This window comes from Euphorbia lathyris, chromosome 9 (genome assembly GCF_963576675.1).
Source record: "Euphorbia lathyris chromosome 9, ddEupLath1.1, whole genome shotgun sequence".
Taxonomy (NCBI): domain Eukaryota; kingdom Viridiplantae; phylum Streptophyta; class Magnoliopsida; order Malpighiales; family Euphorbiaceae; genus Euphorbia; species Euphorbia lathyris.
In genome coordinates this window covers 65,564,775-65,585,267 of record NC_088918.1, presented here as the reverse complement: position 1 = coordinate 65,585,267, position 20,493 = coordinate 65,564,775, and the positions used below count along the sequence as shown (strand labels likewise).

General features: G+C 37.1%; 1 protein-coding gene across 1 annotated transcript; it reads left to right on the top strand.

Moving 5' to 3' along the window:
- The first annotated feature begins 15,458 nt into the window (after positions 1–15,458).
- LOC136206434 (uncharacterized) lies at positions 15,459–18,800 on the top strand. The gene is made up of 7 exons (XM_065997488.1): positions 15,459–15,761; positions 15,862–16,114; positions 16,911–17,108; positions 17,203–17,896; positions 17,976–18,082; positions 18,177–18,233; positions 18,319–18,800. The coding sequence occupies exons 1-7, from the start codon at positions 15,588–15,590 to the stop codon at positions 18,369–18,371; spliced, it is 1,536 nt and encodes a 511-aa protein (XP_065853560.1). The 5' UTR covers positions 15,459–15,587; the 3' UTR covers positions 18,372–18,800.
- The last annotated feature ends 1,693 nt before the right edge of the window (positions 18,801–20,493 follow it).

Below are 20,493 nucleotides of genomic sequence, written 5' to 3'. Positions count from 1 at the left end.
CTTTCCTGGCAGTGTATAAAAGATTTGTATAGAATCTCTGACCTTGCGTGGGTTGTAATAGGAGATTTTAACGACATGGCCTTTGTATCTGATAAAAGAGGCGGGCGAAGACATCCTACACAGCTCATTATGGGTTTTAATGGAATTTTGGATCATTGTAGCCTATCTGAGGTGTTTACACAAGGTCATCCGTTTACTTGGTTTAGAAAACGTCAAGGGGAGCAACTAATTGAGGAGAAACTCGACAGAGGGGTGGCTTCCCCCTCTTAGCATGACAAATTTCCTATGGCGTCGATCCTAACAATTTCTACTAGTCGATTGGATCACTCGGCTTTATTATTACGAACGACTGAGACGATGACGGGAGGGCTGTATCAGTTCAGATACGAAAATTCTTGGGGTCTGGAGGAAGATTGTAGAAAGCTAATTTCCACAAGCTGGTCAGATACCAATGAATTATTTTTTTACGGACAGGCTGCAGCAATGCCGTGAAAAGGTTCAGAAGTGGGGAAGAGAGTTTCATACAAGATTTCGGGGCCGTGCGAAGTTCTTACAAGCAAAGTTAGAAATGGCGAGGGGACTAACAGATATGGCGGAATTTAATCAGACCAGTAAGGAACTTGAAAAAGTCTGATTGGAGCAGGAAGTGTATTGGAAACAACGGTCCAAAATTAATTGGTTGCGTGAAGGGGATTGCAACTCTCGTTTTTTTTTTCACTCATCTGTTAGAACTAGAAAAAAGAAAAATGATTTTGGAAGTTTATCAAATGAGGCAGGTGATCACCGAAGTTGGGAGAATGGTCTTGCTGATAATATTCAAAGTCATTTCTATCAGCTTTTTCAATCTCAAGAGGTAACAGGCTTGGAAATCCTTGACACCGTTGCTGCTCGTATTCCGTCTGAAATGCATCAGATGCTTGTGAGAGATTACACAGTTCAAGAGGTTGAACAAGCCGCCCTTGCAATGCATCCTGATAAAGATGCGGGCCCGGACGGACTCAACTCCGGGTTCTTCCAACATCATTGGAAGACGCTAGGGACTGCTGTCTCGTCTTTTTGCGCAACATGTCTAAATTCAGGTTCTATTCCCACTTCTTTGAACTTGGCCAATCTGGTTCTAATCCCAAAGAAGTCACCGCCAACTGCAATATCTGACCTCCGTCCAATTGCTCTTTGCAATGTTATCGTTAAAATAATGACCAAAACTATTGCAAACCGTTTGAAACGAGTTCTTAACCACATTATATCTCCCTCTCAAAGTGCTTTCGTCCCGAAACGAACCATTACAGACAATATTATGATAGCATATGAGGTGGGTCATGCTTTAAAGCTTGGTAAGGGGGGACGAAAAGGCTATGTTGCGCTTAAAATTGATATGTCTAAAGCATACGATAGGGTGGAATGGGTTTTCCTGAAGGCTATTATGATGAAATTGGGTTTCCCTGACCAATTTATTGAGCTAATCATGCAATGTGTAACAACAGTTGAATATCAACTCATTAATAAAAATGCTGCATTCCCAAGTTTTAAACCGTCAAGAGGGCTTCGCCAAGGAGATCCGTTGTCACCATACCTGTTTATTATTTATACGGAGGGTCTCACTGCGCTTATTAATCAGGCTGAGGTGGCTGGGAAAATTCATGGTTGTAAAATAAGCCGAGGGGCACCTATGGTCTCTCAGCTTCTATTTGCCGATGATAGTTATTTCTTTTTCAGGGCAACTCTAGAGGAGTGCAGGACAGTCAAAGAAATTTTTCACAAATATGAGATTGCTTCAGGTCAGAAAATAAACTTCTCTAAATCTAAAATATCTTTTAGCTCCAAAGTTTCTGAAGAAAAGAAAACAGAATTAGCAATGTTCCTGCAAGTTGTACAAGCCGACAGACAGGATAATTATTTGGGTCTTCCTTCAGCCGTGGGAAGAAATAGATCAGCTACCTTTTGGTATGTGGTGGATCGATTACAGAGGAAGATAAGAGGTTGGCATGGGCGCAAAATCTCACAGGGAGGTAAGGAGGTTTTAATCAAAGCCGTTGCACAATCCATTCCTCCTTATATACTTCAAGTTTTTCTGCTCCCAAAATCGATTTGTAACAGACTTGAGGTGCTTTTGAATTCATATTGGTAGGGGCGGGGGATTAAATGGAAGGCGTGGAAGTTACTCTGTCAGCGGAAAGCTTGGGGTGGGTTGAATTTTTGGTTATTCCATGAATTCAACATAGCATTTCTAGCTAAACAAGCATGGAAATTTCTGACCAAGCCTCACTCCCTGGTCAGTCTTTTGTTCAAAGCCCGATATTTTCCTGATACTGATTTTAGAGAGGCGGTGTTAGGATCAAATCCAAGTGCAATATGGGGCAGCATACTCCAATCTCAACAACTAATGCGTAATGAGGTCGGCATGCGGATTGGTAATGGCAATTCCACACGTATATGGGTCGACAAGTGGTTGCCAACGGCTAATGGAGTTCCCATGATATCTGAATCTGAAGTTCATCTGGATTGGATGGTGGACCGTATAATTGCAAACAGACAATGGAATCCTGAGATGTTTGAAGCTTTATTCTCCCCTGAGGATCAGAAGGCTATTTTGGAAATACCTTTACCTATTGGGAGAAGAGAAGATCAACTTTGTTGGCGGAAGGACAAGAAAGGACTTTTTAGTGTTAAAACAGCTTATTATTCTTTAATGAATGACCATCCTGATCCCTCGGAGACTACCCGTAATGCTCCCTAGAATAAGCTATGGCAGATGTCTTGCCCTCCGAAGGTGAAAAATTTCCTATGGCAAGCAGTTTGGAACATAATCCCAACGAAAGTATCCCTGTTCAACCGTCGTGTTGATATTGATGTTCATTGTCCTCTTTGTCAGATTTCGGAGGAGTCAGTTTCGCATCTCCTTCTTCACTGTCCTGTGTCGATTCAAATTTGGAATGCTTCTTCCATCGCTCACCTACGAGGTAATTTCTCTTCCAACTTTAATGAGTGGTGGGTTGAAGCTTTAAATAATAGCAGTTTTGAGGAGGCTGGTAATTGGGCCTCACTATTATGGTACATATGGTATGGAAGGAATCAGTTGGTATGGAACCAGCGTGCAATAATCCCGATTTAGATATCAACTCGTGCAAACCAGTTCCTTGAAGCTTGGAGGGTGGCGAGGAGTTTGAACATGGCGGATTCTGCTGCTGTCAATGTTCGTACAAATGAGAATTGGAGCCCGCCTGTTTCTGGTTTAAAAATAAATTTCGACGCAGCCATGAATCTGCAGGATGGAAGCAGTGGAGTCGGCGCTGTGATTCGGAATGAGATGGGAGAGGTTGTGGCTATCCGATACAGACAGATTGAAGGGCAGAGTTCTCCTACTTTGGCGGAAGCTATTTCATACCGTGAAGCTCTAAGTTGGATCAAGGAGAGAGGAGATGTGGATGTATGTGGTATGTGTAGAGGGAGATTCTCAAGTCGTTATTAATGCGTTATGTCAGGACCAAGAAATGATTTCTCGGGACTTGGACTCGTTTTGGCGGATTGTTATGCAATTGCGAGCTCGATCCCAATGTGTAGTTTTCATTTCGTACATAGACAGTCTAATAAGGTCGCAGACGCTGTGGCTAGATTAGGTTCTTCTGGTACTGTAATAACCAATATTATCCCTGAGTCGATTGTAAGCCTATTGGCATTAGATTTATCTTGAGATATAATATCATTCTTTCATTAAAAAAAAAAAGATATATGTGATGTACTAAGATTTCTTCATTCTTAAGATGTATTCAAACTGTATAGGTTTAAAGTAATTATGTGACCTGTTGTAAAAAAAAAGTAATTATGTGACCTAACGTATAAAAAATATTCGAGCTTACACCCTCACCCTAATTTATGATTTGGTAATATTTTCCTTTTTAACCTAATTAAATTCAATAAAATGTAAATTACATTGAATGAAACTATCAATAAGCCTTAAATGCGAGATTGAGCTTTAGGTGAACATAATGAAAACGAAAACTACAAAACAAGTGGCAAATAGATGCATTTGGGTGTAAATTATCACATATTCGAATTTTATTTGTCACATGTGTATAACTTTTAGTTCCACTTAGGGGTGTCAATATGGGTTCGCGGGTTGTAAACGTGTCGTGTCGACTTACTCAGGTGACCCATTTATTCCAACTTTGACCCAACTCATTTAATAAATGGATCGACTCGGCACAATTCATTTAAGAAGCGGGTTGACCGTGTCAACCTGGCTAACCCATTCAATTTTGCAACTCCATACTAAAAAAAATATTCAACTAAACAAAATGAAAAAGAAAATAAAAACATGCATAATTGCATATGAAAAAATAAAATCCAATACAAACTAATAAAACAAATTCAACAAGATAACATCAAAAGTCTAAAATCCAAAAGTTACAAACAAAATAAAAAAATTCAATTCCAAATAACAAATAAACTAAAGCTAAAACATTCAATTCAACTTAAACAACAACAGAATTATTATCTTATTCATTAGTATTTGATTCAATGCATTCCAACTGAGTCATCAATTTCTTTCAACTCATCCTGAACTATTAAATTTAGAATGTGAGCACAACATTTCATATGAAAAAAATCTCCACGGTTTAATAGACCACACATGTATCATTTGCACTTGCATTATCCAAAGTGAGTGAAAAAATCCTACCATCAATTTTCCAACCACACAACAAATTATCAATTTTTTCACACAGAGCTACACCATTATGTGGAGAGTGCAAATAACAAAAGTTTAAAATTCTCTTTTGGATATTCCAATCTTTATCAATAAAATGTTCGGTCAAACAGATATACCTATCTGTTGTAATAGAAGACCAACAATCAGAAGTTAGACATATCCTATTAGAAGTTGACTCAACAAAAGATTTACTTGTGGCTAGAGACTGAAGCATTCACCGGATGTCAATGAAGAGAGGCAGACAACACAAATTGTTAGGGAAAAAAAGTTAAAAACCTAACGTGTTATGTAATCTACTAATATATACATATATATATATATATATATATATATATATATACACATATATGTATATATTAGAGTTAAAAATTAAAATTACTTTAATATCCATACAACTTTTTTATATTTACAGGATATATGAGTTAGATGGGTTATATGGTTCGGGTTAGATGGGTTCGCGGGTTGGGTTGACACGACCCATAGACTCGTCTAAATTATACGGGTTACAACGAATTCGCGAGTCAACCCGCGACCCGACCCGTTTATTTTATGGGTTAAGCATGTCGACCCATTTATGATCCAAGCCCATATATCTCAATCCTAATTCGTTTAATTTCCGTGTTACGCGAATCGTGTTATCGTGTTGTGACCCATATGATGAACAATGGCAGAGATGTTCAAATCCTTAAATTTATTCGGCATCACAACCAGATTTGTTTCGCCAAATACATTTAACTAGACTAAAGTGAACACTGATGGATCTGCATCTGTGGGTGCATCGGGAACGGGTGGTATTTTTCGTACCTTGCGCGGTTTTTCCCAAGCCAAGATTCGCTAGTTCCATTGGGTAATCATGATGCCCTCTTTTCTGAACTGAAAGCCTTGATATATGCCATCGCATCAGCGATGGAAAGATAATGGTTTCCTCCATGGATCGAATCGGACTCACGGACTGCCGTTAATCTCTTGAAGAAGAAAAGCACAGTGGTCCCCTGCCAACCAATGACAGAATGGCTGCAGTGCCTTCAAGTTATCACCACTAATCATGTTCATATCAATCATATATATAGAAGGAACATCTGTTGCTGACTGCCTCTCCAAAGCCAGGGCGTCGTCAATATCTGCTTGTTGGTAGGATAGTTATCCCGCATTTTGTTCATCTTTTATATTTCATGACTTTAATAGGACATCCTACGTGAGGCATTGCTAGTTTTGTTTTCCTTCTATTCATCACTTTCATTCATTATTCTTGAAATTCTTTATTTACCTTAATAAATTTTTGGGGTGTTGTTGGCTGGGTTGTTGTTCTTGTGCCAATCTAGTTGGGATGAGTTCGACTTTTTTGGTCTTCGGCTTCCTCGTCTTTACTTAAAATGTCCAACTTGGTTTATATTTTATTGATCTTAATAGGTTATAAATAAATATTGAGGAGAGGTTTGAGGTAAAATTATAGGTTTTGGCCACTATAGAAGTTTTGACTAGTCAAACCTTAATTGTGGTGTTTGGTGTGTAAATTTTTAAAAGAACTTTTTGGCTCAAATTTTGAAAAAAACTAGTTTTATGAGTTTTTTAAATTAGCTTATATTGCTCCTATCTCTTTTGAAGGACATTGTTACCCTTAATTACTACCCCTTTACTTAAGCAAGTGTTATTTTATTCATTTATAAAAAAAATAAACTAATAATATTATAAACACTAGTAGAAAACTCGTACGTTACGCAGAATGGATAATATTATTTTTTTTTGGTAGGGAAAAGAAAGTAAAGACAAACAAACAAACACCAAAACAAATTAACCCGGGATTAGCCTAGGAAAGCTAACCCCACAATATCTTCAGAAAGCAAAGATAACAGGAAATCAGGAGGAGAAGAGAAAATAGAGACGCTCAAAGCCCTCTCATGGCCCTCAGCAGCAAGCTGATCTGCCACCCGATTCTGCTCCCTGAAAACATGGCAAAAGTTGATAGAATCGAAAGAGGAGCAAATCCTTCTAATTGCTTTAACTAAATTCTGGCTCCCTAAACACAGAGCCTTTTTTTTTATCAGAAATCATCTTGATTGCTTCGAGATTGTCTGACTCCACTAACAACCTCCTAATCCCCAGATCCTCTGCCACCCTAAGCCCAGAAAAGATATCCCAGAGCTCAGCAATAAAAGAGGAGCCCAAACCCAGATTCTAAGCAAAACCTGACAACCAAACACCTCCTGCATCTCTCAATACACCGCCGATAACAATTCTTTCGTCCTCTTTACGCGACCCATCAGTGTTCAAATTTACCATCCCTTCACATGGTTTATCCCATCCTATCAGATGAACAATCTTCTTTTGGATAGAACCTGCTAAACCATCAACCTTGAAACTCTCAATTATTGAATTAACTTTTCTTAAGAAGAAAGCCAGCAAATTAGGAATGACAACCGCTCCTTCTCCAAATACCTCAACATTCCTCCAATGCCAAATTTGGTGGCAATCCACAGCAAACAGAATTACTCCATGTTCGATCTTAGCCAACAACTTCCCTTCAATACCCTCCCTAAACCAGTCTTATTCTGAATAGGAAAAGAAGGAAGAAAGAAACTGCTCAGGCAGAACTTTCCTCCACACGACCTTACTTCCAGCACAATCTCTAAGAACATGGCAACTCATTTCCGCATGAGCTTGTAGAGTCCACCAAATGTCATCTTTTCCTTTCTACATTCGTTAGAAGCCTATTTTTAGCACAAAGCCAAAGAAAACTCCTAATACGATAAGGAACCTTCAAGGACCAAATACCTTTCCAAAGGATTGAAGGAGGGACATCCAAATTGTGATTAAAGGCCTCAAAAGCAAATTTACAAGAATAAGCACCATTATTAGTAAACGACCAACGACGAGTATCACCATCTTCCTCCATACTGCTAAATTTAACTCCCCGGATTCTCAAGAGCGTTTCGAGACTGAAAAACCGATCAAATTTAGACCAATCCCACTCTCCCTCCTCAGTCACAACATCCGCAATTCTCCAATTTCGGACCTCAAGAGGCGGAGGAAAAGTACAAATCTCTAATAAAGGCCGCTTCCCAAGCTAGGAATCATTCCAAACACTAATCGATCTACCATTGCCAACCGATCAACCAGTACCAATACAAAATTCAGAAAAAACTGCATTAACCCCTTTCCATAAAAAAACAGACCTGGAGTTTTTCTTTTTGCCCCCTAAAAATCCTATCATTCCTATATTTCCCGCACAGGAGCCGAACCCACAGAGCAAACGGAGATTGCCACATCCTCCAAAGGAGTTTCATTAACAACACTTCGTTATTATCCCTAGCCTGTCCAATCCCAAGGCCACCCATACCTTTAGGTTGGCAAACCTCCTTCCAAGAAACAATATGAATTTTCCTTCCCTCCACCGAGTCCCCACACAGGAAGCGCCGATTGATTTTATCTAAATCGTTGATAACAGGTTCAGGAAGACGACAAGCTTGTATAATATGATTGGGCGCTGCACAATTCACTGACTGAATCAAAGTAAGACGACCCGCAAGAGAAAGTGATTTTGCCTTGCAATTATCACTCTTATAATTAATTTTGTCAAAAACATCTTTGAAATACGTCTTAGATACTCTATCACTACGGAGAGGAATTCCCAGATAGTTTCCCAAAGATTTGGTAAGAGGAATGCCCGACAACTCACTCAGCCATTTACAGACACCCTTATCCATATTATTAGAACACAATATCCGTGATTTTTGGATATTAAGTTTTTGTCCAGAGGCAGAGCAAAAGCAATTGAGGATATCCATAATCACCCCAATTTGCTCCTCGCTTCCCTCGACAAACATCATCCGCAAAAAATAAATGCGTCACTGGGGGGCAAAACTTGTTAATGGAAACAGGATGAAATATTATATTATTTTTATAAATTTTCTTATTATTTTTTAATAATAATATTTAGATTATTGCTTATCAAAACATTATTTAACAGTAATAGATAATTTTTAATAGTTATTATGATAGATACGTATATAATCATATATATTATATAGTAAAAATACGTGTAGTATTTATGATTATGTTTCTATTTTATACTTGTAGTAATTGATGTGATATCAATCGTCGAAGTAAGCGATGAGTGAGGCTCTACAGTTGAAGGAGACTCATTACCATATAGGATTATGATTGGTTGAGGAACTATTCCCATCATTTCACGTCCTTCCATGGGTTTTATAAGTTCAATAATATTTTCTCCAAAAATAGTGTATGTACTAACAAGAGCAAGTGCAAGTGCGAAAATGTAGTCTTTTTTTTTTGTAAATTACATTTTCGTAGAACTTCACATCTTTAGATACATAGAATTCTCTTTTTTTAGATCAAATAAACCCAATCCTTCCTTACCGAAAGGATATCTGATAAAAACACATTTATGACTTCGACTGACAAATTTATCTCATTTAGCTCGTTAATTATGAGTTAAAGTCAAACAACAAACTACATGTAAATCATTAAAGCTCATGGGACAACCAAAAAGAATTTCATAAAGAGTCTTGTTATGGAGAACATTATATGGTTTTCGATTTATTAGATGAATAGTAGCTAAAATGGATTCTCCAAAAAAAAAAGGGCAAACCTCATTGGAAACGCAAAGCATGTGCACATTCAAAATGTGCTTAAGTTTCCGTTATACCCTTCCACTTTGTTGAAGAGTACCTACATAAGAGGTTTGGAACAAAATACCATTCGCAGCAAAATATTATTTCATGGAGTGAAACTCTGTTCCATTGTCATTACAAACTATTTTCAACTTTTGATAAAATTGGCGTTCAATAATTGCAATAAAAGACATGAACATCTTAAATACTTATCTTTTATCAATCAACAAATAAACCCACACAACATGTGAATAATCGTCCACTAAAGTTAAAAATAACGAGCACCACAAGATGAGTTTCATCACAAAGACCCTATAAATCACAATGTATCAACTCAAAAATCTGAGTGGATTTATTTTTACTCAAATTGAAACTTGTTCTATAATGTTTAGCACGATGACAAACTTCACATCCTTATCTAAGTTACCCTTATACTCATGAAGAAAAGGTAATAACTTTACAACTTTCTTAGCAGGATGACCAAACGATGATGACACAACTCCGATATCTTCAAATTTGCAATTGAAACATTCTTCACCGTGACTCTTGTCTATAGATAGTAAAGTCCATATATTCTCATCCGTCCCAATCACCTCCCTCTAAAGTTGGTCCTTTATAGCCCACAAGTGAGAGTTAAATTGGACATAACAATTAATATCATCATACAGTTGGGACACTTGAATTAAATTGCTGTGTAATTTAGGAACAAAAATAACGTTAATTATATCTGTAAGTTTCACAACACCCTCATTGGTAACAACCATAATCTAACCATCCAGAAGACCATCTGGACATGGAGATACTTCCTTAACATTCATTAGACAATATTCATCAGTAAAAACATGATGTGAACACCATATATCAATTAGCCACGCATCCAATCCTGACTTACCATGCAATCGGTTAGAGGTAAGAAAGCATTTGACAAAACCCGCCCATTGTTCGATGGTAAAACATGGCAGTGACGATGCTGCGGAAGCGGAACCTGTTGCTACAAAAGAGACATCGTGATTGACATCAGTTGTGGCTGCATTTGCTCGCACACTACTGCGTCCACGACCGACCATGTTTTTTATTGACGAAGCTGTAGACTTATCCTTCAAAATTCCCTTTCCTTTAGTGCCATATTTATCCAAATACCAATATGGTGTACCGTGCAAATCAATCTTCGTTGGCAGCGGTTTGTTATTCCCCCATCAATCATTTCTAGAGAATTTTTTATTTCTAAACCCAACGTAGGACTCTGATACCATGATCGGTTTAAGTATTCTCGCCATTTTTCATTAAAACAAAGCATCATATATATGCGTGAGGGAAACAATCAAAAGCATAAAGGAAAACCTAATTTCCTATATTGTATAAATTATCCATAAATTTCTAATATGAGGAATAAATAAATAACATGCACCAATATCTCAACAAAAAGTTTTTTTTTAGTTACTAAGATCGATTTTAAAAAATTAAAAAATATATATTTTAAATTTGGTTACTTAACATATATAAAAAAGCAAAATAAATTTAATCAATTATTTTATTTATTAGGTCGATTAAGGGTGTTGTTAAACCCAGTCCCAAATTCCCACCCTTAGCCTCGTGAAAGGACGAAAATGCCCTTTCATGGAATTTGGGAGGGGAATTTCTAATTTTTTTTGCCAATCCGACACGCGGGCGTGTGGATATCACGCCTCACCGCGTGGTCGGACGTGATATACACACGCCTCACCACGTGGTCGGACGTGATAGCCCCACGCTTCACCGCAAGATCGGACGTGGGGCTATCACGTCCGACCACGTGGTGAGGCGTGTGTATATCACGTCCACGCGGTGAGGCGTGATATCCACACGCCCGCGTGTCGGATTGGCAAAAAAAAAAGCTTTTTAACCCCGTAAATAGTTCGTTAAACCCGTAAATAGGCCGTGAAACCCGTAAATAGGCCGTTAAGCCCGTAACTACAGAATTGTACGTAACAAATAAAAATAGAAAACTTAAAAATTAAAATAAACATTAATAAACATAAACATTTATAAACGTAAATGGTTAAATATAATATATACAACAAAAAGTGTTAAAATGTATGAATTTTTACAACAAAAATTCAGCTCGCCCGACGCCACGCATCCATAAACTCATCCATCTCCCTCTTAATGCGTGGGACATCCTCGTCAGATCGGTGGGTAGCCGATAGTTGGGTGACACGCCATAACCAGCTAACCCACTGCAAAAAAAATAAAACTTAATAAATAAATAAATATTAACAATTAAACACATATAAACTAATACTAAATAATAATATTAAATAATAATAAACTTACAAATTCGCTGTTGGCGCGAGCATGCTGTACCGGTGCAGCCTGTGGTGCATGAAGGAGATGGGGATGCGAATGTCGCCTATACCAGTCCATATAATCAGGCTCACAGGCAGTGGGATCGTATCCAACGGGTCGGCATCTCCTCCGATCAATGTCCGAGCCGATGGAAATCTCCGCCACGTATCCTCAACCGTGACTAAGGAATGCGTGAGCTTATACGCGATAGATCTCCATGGTCGTACTGCTTTATCAGGTCTAATACGCTCAGCTGGGATAGGCTGAATATATCTGACCTGTCGCAGTGCTCGATCGGGCATATACGGCTCGACGATGTCTCTACACCGTATCCAACCGGCGTAGGACACTCGAAGCCGATCATCATCGGCGACAGGACCATAAGGCAACCACGTCACCTGGAAAAAAGTAATACTCAATAAAAAAATAATAATATACTATAAATAATACTTAAATAAATTCTAAAATTTTATAAAATACCTCTGCCGCCGTCATATGATCCAGCTGTCCGCGAAAGGTATCTAGTCGGGCGGTCGTCTTGCCTGGTACCCTGACCTCCCATCTCAGTGCACGGGCATGGTCAGCTGGGATCAAGTGAGCTCCTCTATGCGGCCGGAACATCGAAAAATACTCGTATATCCATGCATGCAGTAGAGTCAAACATCCGCATATACCTGAACAGTCTCCCTTGCTCGATATCCCCAGCTGCCGGTACAACATGGCTAGTGTAGCAGACCCCCATGATAGTCCAGATGCCCCGCTGACACCGCTGTAAAGCTCAGCAAGATGGGCCGGCCTAATCCTATCTCCACTCTTGTCAACAAACAGAGTGGAGATAGGATTATACAATTACTGCATGTGGAATGAGTTCGTATCAGGCTGCCACCGCTCCACGAACGCAGTCAATAGCGGGATCCGAAGAATCTGCCACACATCATGCAGCTGGATAGTCATCTCCCCGAACGGTATGTGGAAGGAGTTCGTATCAGGCTGCCACCGCTCCACGAACGCAGTCAACAGCGGAGTGTCAATGTTCTTGAACATGGCATGTGGAAGGTGAGACAAACCAATCCTCTCGATCACCTCCCTCAGCTGTAAAATGACACATATACAATTTATACAATTACTGAATGTTTTTTATGTTTATAGTTAAAAATACATATTACAATAAATGTTGACACACTATATTATGCTTACCTCAGGTGACGCATCAGAAAACCACTGACACAAATCTTTGCATGCTGATGATCTATTATAGCATGTCAGAAACGACCGAATCTCCCCTCCCAACATCCGTGAGGCAACATGTCCTAGAAAACTAGGAATCACGGAACCATCAACGGGACCACCATCAACCGGTGCAGTAACTACCCAGCTCTCGTCCTCACTAGCTTTAGGACGTTTGCTTGTCCCTGAAAATTATAAAATTATATTAATATTATACTAAAATTATACTAAAATTATACTAAAGTTATAAATATACTAAAGTTATACTAAAGTTATACTAAAATTATAAATATACTAAAGTTATACTAAAATATACTAAAATTATAAATATACTAAAGTTATACTAAAATATACTAAAATTATAAATATACTAAAGTTATACTAAAATTATAAATATACTAAAATTATACTAAAGTTATACTAAAATTATAAATATATTAAAGTTATACTAAAATATACTAAAATTATACTAAAATTATAAATATACTAAAATTATAAATATACTAAAATTATAAAAAATACCTGTACTCGCAAAACGACCTCCTACGCACTGGGTCGGCTGTCTCCCTGGGGTCGGCTGCTCATCGCTCTCCTCAACCTCGCGATCATGTGCAACTGCAGACTGTCGCACTGCCCGGGCTGCCACATCCAGGTAGTCCTCAAAATCAGTCGCCCCCTCTGATCCATGAATATCGGGCTGATCCGCAATCGGCCCCCTCCTCACCTGCTCCGTCGCAGCCCCTCTCCTCCTACGACCAGATATATCTATACCACACAATCTCGTATGCCGTGGTGTATCATCCTCGTCGTCCATATCTAGACGACGAGCAGATGACATGATGGATTTTCCACCCCTAGTAGGCCGCTACGTCTACAAAAAAAATTACACTAAATTAATAAAATTGTAAACAATGTAAATTATACTAAAATACTACTAAATTAATACAAATGATAATAATAAATTACACTAAATTAATAAAATTATAATAAATTATACTGAAATTGTACTCAATTTATACTAAATTATACTAAAGTTATACTCAATTTATATAAAATTATACTAAAATAATACTAAAATAATACTAATTATAATAATAAATTACACTAAATTAATAAAATTATAATACATTATACTAAAATAAATAAATTACACTAAATTAATAAAATTATAATACATTGTACTAAAATAAATACTACTAAATTAATACTAAAATTTTAAATAATATTTTTTTTATACAAAAACAGCGTGGGGCGTAAGGGAATCACGCCCGAACCACTGGGCGAGCGTATGAGCATCACGCCATATCAGTGGTTCGGACGTATGAGTATCACGCCCTACCACTGGTTTGGGCATGTGGCTATCACGCCCGCACCACTGGTCGGGCGTGATACTCATACGCCCGAACCGCAGATCGGGCGTGATGCTCATACGCCCGACTGCGATTCCGGCGATTTTTTCCAATAAACCAACAGATTCAATTCGAGCTACAAATCAACGAAATAAAGTGGTAAATCTTACCATTTTATCTTTTCCTTTACGAATTCTGTCACCATCCATGATTTGGTTCAGTAATTTGTCCGGATTTGAGCAAAAATCGTATAGGGTTCTTGAGAGGTTTTGAGTTTTTTGAAATTTAGTGCAAAGAGTAGTATGATATATTCCAGGGGCTAGAAGTATAAATTTAGGGCTGAGTTTAGTAACCCACTGATTAATCAGTCCAAAGTTATCTCAATACTTTTTAGTTTCCATTTCTCTATTAAAGTTGACTATTTATATTATGACTCAAAGAATATAAACAACTTGAGACGCTTAATATTCAGTAGAGAATAGATTGACTTAATGAGCTTACACTTGAACATGCTCAATCCAAATCTAACCTAACCCCAATAAATCTAGATGGGTTTGGGCTCAGATTGAGTCCAAACTTGAAAACAAATTTCAAGTTAACCCGCATAAAATTCATCTTTCAAAATTTATTTGTTAATAAATAAAAATTAAAATTTATACTTACAAATAAATATATATAATATATAAAATAAAATATCAACTTTAAACTATTTTTTTTTCATTATATAGAATATCATATTAATAGGAATAGGTGAGTCAGATTGTTTTTTTTTTTTTTAATATCAGATCACAAGTCAAACAAAAAAATAAACGAGTTTAAACGAATCTAGATTGAATTGCCTAATAGCATTTTTTACTATCCAAGCCCGTTTATTGGATACGGGTCTAAGTAGACTGTGCTAATATGCCTTCACATCTAATACTTAATAATACAACCTTAATTTGGTAAATTCCATCTGTTTCTTCTAAAATATAGGTTTCTTAATTGATTTATTTTTTATTTTTTTTGGTAAGCCAAAAAAAAAAAAAACAAAAAAAGGAAAAAGCATAAATTCATTACCGAATTAGAAAAGATTGCATAAATTCCGCGGGATACAGTTTCCCGCGAAAGTGAAATACAAATATAACACTAACCGCTAAAAACCATGTTAGAACATCTCCTTCTCTCTTATTTTCCTGCCAAAATTTTCAAAATCTCCCGCCCCCTTTCACTCTTCTACTTCGCTCCTTTCTTCCCTTCCCCCCCATTAACATAAACTTCTCTTCCCAGTCCAAATCTACAATCTTTCTTTCCTTCCTCATCTGCTACTCCCATTTCCCCCATTTTTCTGCAACTCTATTTTCCACAATGGGGAAGCAAACCAAATCCAAAACCACTCAATCTTTCGGCAAAGGAAAAGTCACGCCGATGCAGATTGCGTTTATTGTTGATCGTTATCTCTCAGATAACAGCTTCAACAACAGTCGATCTGCTTTCAGGACAGAGGCATCTTCTCTAATCTCTAAATCTCCGGTTAATGAGGTACGTACGGACATTAATTTCTGCCTATTGAGCTACGATTTTTCGTTTTTGTTTTTCATGGTTTTAAAATGTTATGTGCGGGGTTATTTTTGGTTTTTAGGCACCCAAGAGTCTGTTAAGTTTGGGGGCGCTGCTGAATGAGTATATAAGCTTGAAGGAGCAGAAGATAATGGTGGATCAGGAAAAGGTTCGTTTGGAGCAAGAGAAAGTTAGGGTTCAAAACCTTCTTCAGGGTATGCAGAGTGTTATGAATGTTTATAATGCTAGTGGAAATGGAAATGCACCGTCGCCTATGATTCAGAATTCTGCAACAAGATCTGTTGCTATGGTTCCTCAACCGGGCCCATCTGCTGGTACTTTTACAACAAACCCATTATATTTCTTCAATTTCATGTTCATGTAATTAGTCTCAGCATTTGAATTTTGAGTATATTATGTAATTGGTTTAATAAATAGTCAGATGTCCTTGGTTAATTTCATTTGGCTCAACTGTTCTTTAGTGTATTCAGCTGATGCAATGTAGTAAATATGCTATTCTTTATTGAACAAATCTCTTGAGTTTCTTATGAAAAAGAGAGCTGAAAGCAATTGGTACCCCTGAGAATAAAAAAGATCAACTTTTTACTTGCATATATCAGAGGACTTGTTCTTATAAACATCATATTGTATTGCATATGACACTTGTAGTTATACTTTTTCTCCAACTTCTGATTGAACCGTGAATGTCTAGTAATTGGGCTAATTGACTAACTTTTTTGGTAAGAATTTTAAAATTTCCTACCAATTAGGATGAACATGTTCCAAAAGAATTTTATTTGTTAGTGTTATCATTTTCAAATGATATGAAGAGAAAAAAACATCTCAAATTCCTGGAAGTGTCATAATCCTTAAACCAACAAGATACAGTAATGTTATACAAAGAAAAGAATGTGAAATTGGATACTGATACCTACGTTTGCCTGACTTTCTTTGTATTAGGGCTGTCAATTTCTTACATGACAGCATTTACAGAAACAATCCACCTGAAACAAGTCTTTTGACACTATTCTCATTTTTCTTGCATTGACATCATTTATAATCACATGGAATGTATGAATTATATGAATCACATAACATGATAACCCATTTTGACACTCTTGCTTTGTATAGGTGGTCCTATATACTCTTCGCAGAATGTTATGCCAGTCTCCATGCCCTCCAATATCACCAAGGAGCAAGGTAGTGTGTCTACATCAGTTACAACTTACCCATTAACAAGAAAAAGAGCAGGTTTCAATGTCGTTGCAGAAGTTCCTTCATCTAATAAGAAATCTCGTGGCAAATTACCATTAAAGAAAATGCCGAATGGTATATTTCTTGAAGTTAGTCTTGTGTCTTGTTTTTGCTTTAACAAGCACACTTTTCTGAGTGTTGAATTGTTTTTTGCTCATTTGCCATGTAGGGACATATAATCTATCTGATAATTCAGCAGCTACTCAAATAACTCAGCCTCAGATAGCAACCAATTCAAGAGGAACTGCCCATCCCTCCGTGCCGCAAAGCCGGTTACTTAATGGTTCAGTAGCACAAGGATCAGTAGCACAAGGATCTAGTGTTGCTAAGAGTTTGTTCAAACAATCTCCGAAAAGTTCAACTGGCCCGACTACACCTCCACAAGAAGTTTCCTTTCTCAATGATCAAACTATAACTCCAGTTGGTACATTCTCAGCTGCTCATTGCAGTAATAGCAGCAATACTCCTGTAGAGACTCCTACAAATTGCACTGTAATTACATCAGAAAGAGTTACCGTGAGCCCTTGTAAACATGTTACATACACCATGGAAAGAAACCAATGCATATCTTCTTCCTCACCAGTCAAGACAACCTTTAAGAGGTTCAGTAAGCGAGAAAATGTAAAGGGTAGGCTAGATTTTGATGGTACTGATGTAACGAACAGCTTTGATGCGCCGATCATTGATGAGATTTCTACCTCGGAGTCTGATAAGGAAGCAGACATTTTTGATCTCGACTTGGATAGTTTTGAAACATTTGGGTCTAGTTTCTCTGAATTGTTAATTGATCTAGATCTTGGTTTTGAAGGATTAGACTGTCCTTGTGAACCAAACTTTGAAATGCCTGCAGACACCTCTTCAGGGTACTCATATCTGAACCAGATCTGATGTATTCTCTCCCTATCTTATTTACTGATATTCTATGATAAATGCCATATGCAGATCCTCACATGAATCAAGAGATGGAGTTCTAGGGATTGATCAAGTAACATCAGATTTTTCCTCTGCTTTGACAGAAGTGATGTCAGGAAAAGATGTTAACATTGAAGGTAATGAATGGATCTCATGAACATAATTTGATTGAAAATTTCAACCAATTTTGTCCATTAAATTTAAAAAACTTGTGTTGTTTGCGTGTTTCAGGTCCTGATACTTTAACTGCAGTGAGATCCGTAACAAAGTGTATAATTTTAAGCCCTTGTAAGTTCATCATACTTTGAAAATCTATCTGCTACATATTCTTTTCTCAGGGTTAAATTAAAGGTGTTACCTTTTTGAATTGCAGCGAAAACCCAGAGAACACAGGAGAACAGTTTGCAAAGAAATACTGAAGTTTGAAGAATGTGGCGACTTCAACTCTTAAGATGACCTAGCTAGTAATGGTATAGAAATCACAGAGGACCTCTGCCATTGTTATTATTAGAAGCAAAAATTCCCAAATCCTCTGATTAATTAAAAGTTTCGGATAACACATGTCCAACTAACATTATAGTGTGATTGTAGTTACATAGATTGGGTAACATGAAATGTAATTTAAAGCACAACCATATCGTTGTGCATTAAGTTTAAATTTCTGTTCTTAATTATTGTTTAGTTTACATATTTGATAGTATGGGGCAAATTTATTTATAAGTTTGCTGAAGTGCCACTGGGAATGGGGTATTCAAATCTTGCTTTAGGAATGGTTTTCTTAGAAAATCAGCCAGTTGATTCTGTCTTCAATGAATTAACTTCACCTCTCCTTGCTTTTGCACCTCTGTTGGAAAATATCACTCTATCCTGAAATATCAGATTATTTGCAATAAAAATTGCAGCTATTATGAACAAGAATGGGTGTGCTATCTTTATGCTCTTTTGAAGAAAAAAAAAAACAATATTTTTTATTAATATATCTTAATTATTTAATTAAGGCTTTTAAATTGTTTTGATTAGTCTACCAATATTGTAATTGTTCGGGAAAACCCTGCAGCGGAACAAAGTATTTAATTTGGGTAAATAAATTGACAACAAAATAAAAGGAGAACAATAAATTAAATGATACAGAGATTTATGTGGTTCGGCAATATACCTACTCCATGGGCGAAAAGAGACCGGAAATTATTCCACTATAAAAGCGAAAATGATACAAAAGATTGGAGAAAATAACACTCAAAATCCCTTAATCCCAATGTACGCTTAAAACCTATGCCAATGCATGATATTTATAAGAAAATTTTGGGTGTGAATGTAAGAACATAAAATAAAAAATTACATGTGAATTAAACAAAAAAAAAGAAAAAAAGAAAAGAGGATTTAAATGCAATGCTCACAAAACTCTAACTTGGAGGTATGTTGACCAGAAAGAAAACCCCATTTACTTAGTATGGACCAGCCTTTTTCACTCATGTGACCAAGCCTCGTGTGCCACAATTTGGTAATGTCTGATTTTGATATGGAAGAGGAAACTGCAACAACGCCCGTGGCTATTGAACCTTGTAACACGAGCTTTCATTACAACTAGAGCACCTTTCAAAACCTTCAAGACTCCACCTCCACCAGAAAATCTACAACCATTGTCGTTTAAAGCAGATAAAGAGATAAGGTTCTTCTTCATGTCTGGAACATGCCGCACATCTATCAAGGTTCTGACAACACCATCATGCATTTTGATTTTAACGGTACCAATACCAACAACTTTATAAGGAGAATCGTTGTCCATCAACACAACTCCTCTGTTTACCGATTCATAAGAGGAGAACCAATCTCTGTGGAGACAAATGTGAAATGAGCAAGCAGAGTCAATGATCCACCCTTGTCCAGATCTAGCACCCTTATCTTCTTTTTAAATCTTTTCTTTATTTTTCATTTGTAGCTTGAAACATTCAGCTTTGATGTACCCTTTCATTTTACAATAATTACATGTCAAATTACCGTGTCTAGATTTTGATTTTGATCTGGATCGATTATTGCTGCTGCTGTTGGGATCTCTTGTAGTATCTCTCTCTAACGACCAGACTTTCTATAGGGCCATTTCTATTACCAGAAAGCTCTTTGTCTATTAAACCTTTTGAAAATAGACACCCTTTAACCCCATCCACAGTTAGAGTGTTTTTACTGTAGATTATGGTCTTCCATTTTTTTTTTGAAAGATGGAGGTAAAGATCGTAACAATATAAGAGCTTTGTCTTCTTCTTCATACTTAATATCTAAATTTTCAGATCCAACAAAATAGAAATGAAATTATCAAGGTGTGACTTGAGGGATGTACTTTCCTCCATATTGAGCATGTGAAGACGATGTTTCACTACAAGCTTGTTGTGAGGTTTTTGGACATGTAGAGACTCAAATTTCTCCCATAAGCCTTTAAGAGTCTTTTCATGGATGAATTTATGCAGGACCTCGTTCGACAAGCATAACCGAATGACAACTAGAGTTTTCTCCTCCAATTCTTGTTTCTTCTCATTTGTTACCGTGAGAGGTA